Source organism: Monopterus albus, unplaced genomic scaffold, assembly GCF_001952655.1.
Source record: "Monopterus albus unplaced genomic scaffold, M_albus_1.0 scaffold10.1, whole genome shotgun sequence".
Lineage (NCBI taxonomy): Eukaryota > Metazoa > Chordata > Actinopteri > Synbranchiformes > Synbranchidae > Monopterus > Monopterus albus.
In genome coordinates this window covers 740,199-742,554 of record NW_018127890.1, presented here as the reverse complement: position 1 = coordinate 742,554, position 2,356 = coordinate 740,199, and the positions used below count along the sequence as shown (strand labels likewise).

The window sequence follows — 2,356 nt, the reverse complement described above, 5'->3', positions numbered from 1 at the left end:
CATGGACACTTGAAATAATATTTCGTTCGATTTCTAGAATCTACGAATACTTTCTGTTGCCAATCTTTAAATGTTTTGTTTAAATATTCTAAAATAGCCCACATTTATAATAATCGCCTTTTAATATCTATTTAAGATTAAATACAAAGATCTCTGTAACGTTAAATCTGCTAGCACGTGGGGAAGCAAACTTCTCTAACATTTGACTTTTGATCTAGTCACTTTCTTTCACCGGTAAAATCAAAATACTTTGATCATCGACTAAAAAGGCACAACATACAGGTCAGACTTTGTTACATAAAAGGTGGTTAACAGTTTGATGAGACTGATATAACTGTTAGCCGACTGGCTAGCCGCGTGCTAACGTCACTCAAAGCTATTGCATGACATGCATACAATAATCATTTCATTGGAAGAAACGCATGCTTACCTTATTATAGAATATCCGTTGTATTCGAATCTTACGACAGCATTGCTCTAAAACTGAAACTGGCTTTCTGGTCGCTGGTAAAACTCTGTGACATTGAATTCTATAAGCACATTGACCCTACGCTCGATATTTTCGTAACTTTCTTGCTGCTGCAGGCGCATCTGAATGTCGTCACCAGCAGGCGACTAGGGCAACAACCAATAGAAAACTATAGGATGTTGTCTAGCTAACGTAATTGCTGCAAAATAAACTTTTGATAAATTTGCTGGCCTAAATGACGCAAGCCTCGATACGCGCATCGTGGAAACGCCCCCTCCCCTACTCGGCACACGCTTCGAAGCCTCGATACGGAACGTGACATCACTAGCTGTATCAGGGCGAGGAGGTGAAGGTGTCGTATTGAGCTACCCAGTTTGTCCGTTGTCACTATGGCGCGTGTTGAAACATCCTCCAGCAGGCCGTATCACCTGGTTATCTTCGGAGCCTCTGGGTTCACCGGACAGTTTGTGGTGGAGGAGGTGGCCAGGACCGTGTCCGAGGGTCCAAATGGGAACCTGAAGTGGGCCATAGCGGGCAGGAGCAAGCAGAAGCTGGAAAGAGTTCTGGAGCAGGCCGCCGGAGTCCTCGGTATGTATTTGAGTACTCGCCTTAGTTATGCAAATTCAAGCAAATTGTATTTGAACTCACGGTCCTGCAACAGGGATATCTTTTAATTAATTTGTTAAACTAAGATAATGTTGCCCTTTTAATCCAATTTTCCGAGAATGCTTGTGTTCTTAGGCAATGGGAAATTGCTAAATAACTCCGCCTCATGATAGCTATCTCTCTCCCTGTTAGTGATTAGGTTAGTTTGATATGACTTTGACCTTAATCTCTGACTGAACTCCAAAGTATTAGTGAGGCTGTAACACAAAAGGAACTGTTTCACTTAAACCTACTATTCGTATTAAGGGCAGCTGATTGTCTTGATTGTCCAACCAGCAGTCCAAAAGTTAAGTGTTCAGTTTTCTATTATACAAAACGGAGAGATACGGGAAACGCTCCATTGCTTCATAAGTGATTAATCATTAATGAAAATACTTAGCAATAGATTTTCTGTGGATTGATTAATCGGTTAAATTATTATTTCAGTTCTAACAGAAATAGAAATAAGTTGTACCCAAATGCATTTAATATGTAGAATATTCAAGAAATATTTACTGAAAATATTTGTTATGCAAGTAATTTTCTAAGATGACAGTTCATTCAACCTTTATTTATACAGGGTAGTCAAATGAGAGCTCTCTCTCTCTTTTGCAAGGACACCCTTGAAAACCTGTCTTTATACTCTCTCTATTAAGCAAACAAAACAAATATTTGACACTAAATTTAAAAACTATAAATTCATACACTTTGTATCCATGCAACACTCTAAACATGGAAAATTAAGCCCAAGACCTGGGAGCTATTCTGCTGTCATGACAGTAATGTGAGTTTCCAGAGGATTAGAGAGTTATTCTGTTGCCTCCTCCTCATTGGCTTTTTCTTCAGGGAGTGAACAACAGCTGATGGAACATACCCACTCATTGTACAATCCCCAACCATGACAGCACACACACACACAAACACACAGCCTGTCCAGTCATTCAGTGAGTGCTGAAGACTGCAGTTTATTGGTTTAAACAGAAAATTTCCCTCTTTACTCTTCACATATTTACATAAACTAATTATTATGGTGGCAAATTTCTTCAGCCCTGTCGGATCTTCCTTAGTGTACATTCTTTTGTAGCAGTTGTTGGCCAGTTTTTTACTGTTCATTGCCTTTGGCATTGCAGAATTGCATAGATGATGTTAAAGTCTGGCTGGCTCAAAATCTTCTTCATTTAAATGAAGATAAAACCGAATACATCGTCATTAGTCCTCACCCAGCGTTGACCATGTCAGATG

At 39.5% G+C, this 2,356-nt stretch overlaps 2 protein-coding genes across 3 annotated transcripts in view; one reads left to right on the top strand and one right to left on the bottom strand.

Annotated features, from left to right (window-relative positions):
* tfb2m (transcription factor B2, mitochondrial) overlaps nt 1-657 on the bottom strand; it is a 7,420-nt gene extending 6,763 nt beyond the window's left edge. For both annotated transcript variants that reach the window (XM_020589965.1, XM_020589967.1), the window contains exon 1: nt 431-657. The gene's annotated coding sequence lies outside the window, so the exon portion shown is untranslated. The remainder of the gene's footprint in view (nt 1-430) is intronic.
* An 86-nt stretch (nt 658-743) lies between these two features.
* LOC109954559 (saccharopine dehydrogenase-like oxidoreductase) overlaps nt 744-2,356 on the top strand; it is a 14,767-nt gene continuing 13,154 nt past the window's right edge. Inside the window, exon 1 of the mRNA XM_020589970.1 lies at nt 744-1,057. Coding sequence (XP_020445626.1) covers nt 859-1,057 — 199 coding nt within the window. The 5' untranslated portion in view covers nt 744-858. The remainder of the gene's footprint in view (nt 1,058-2,356) is intronic.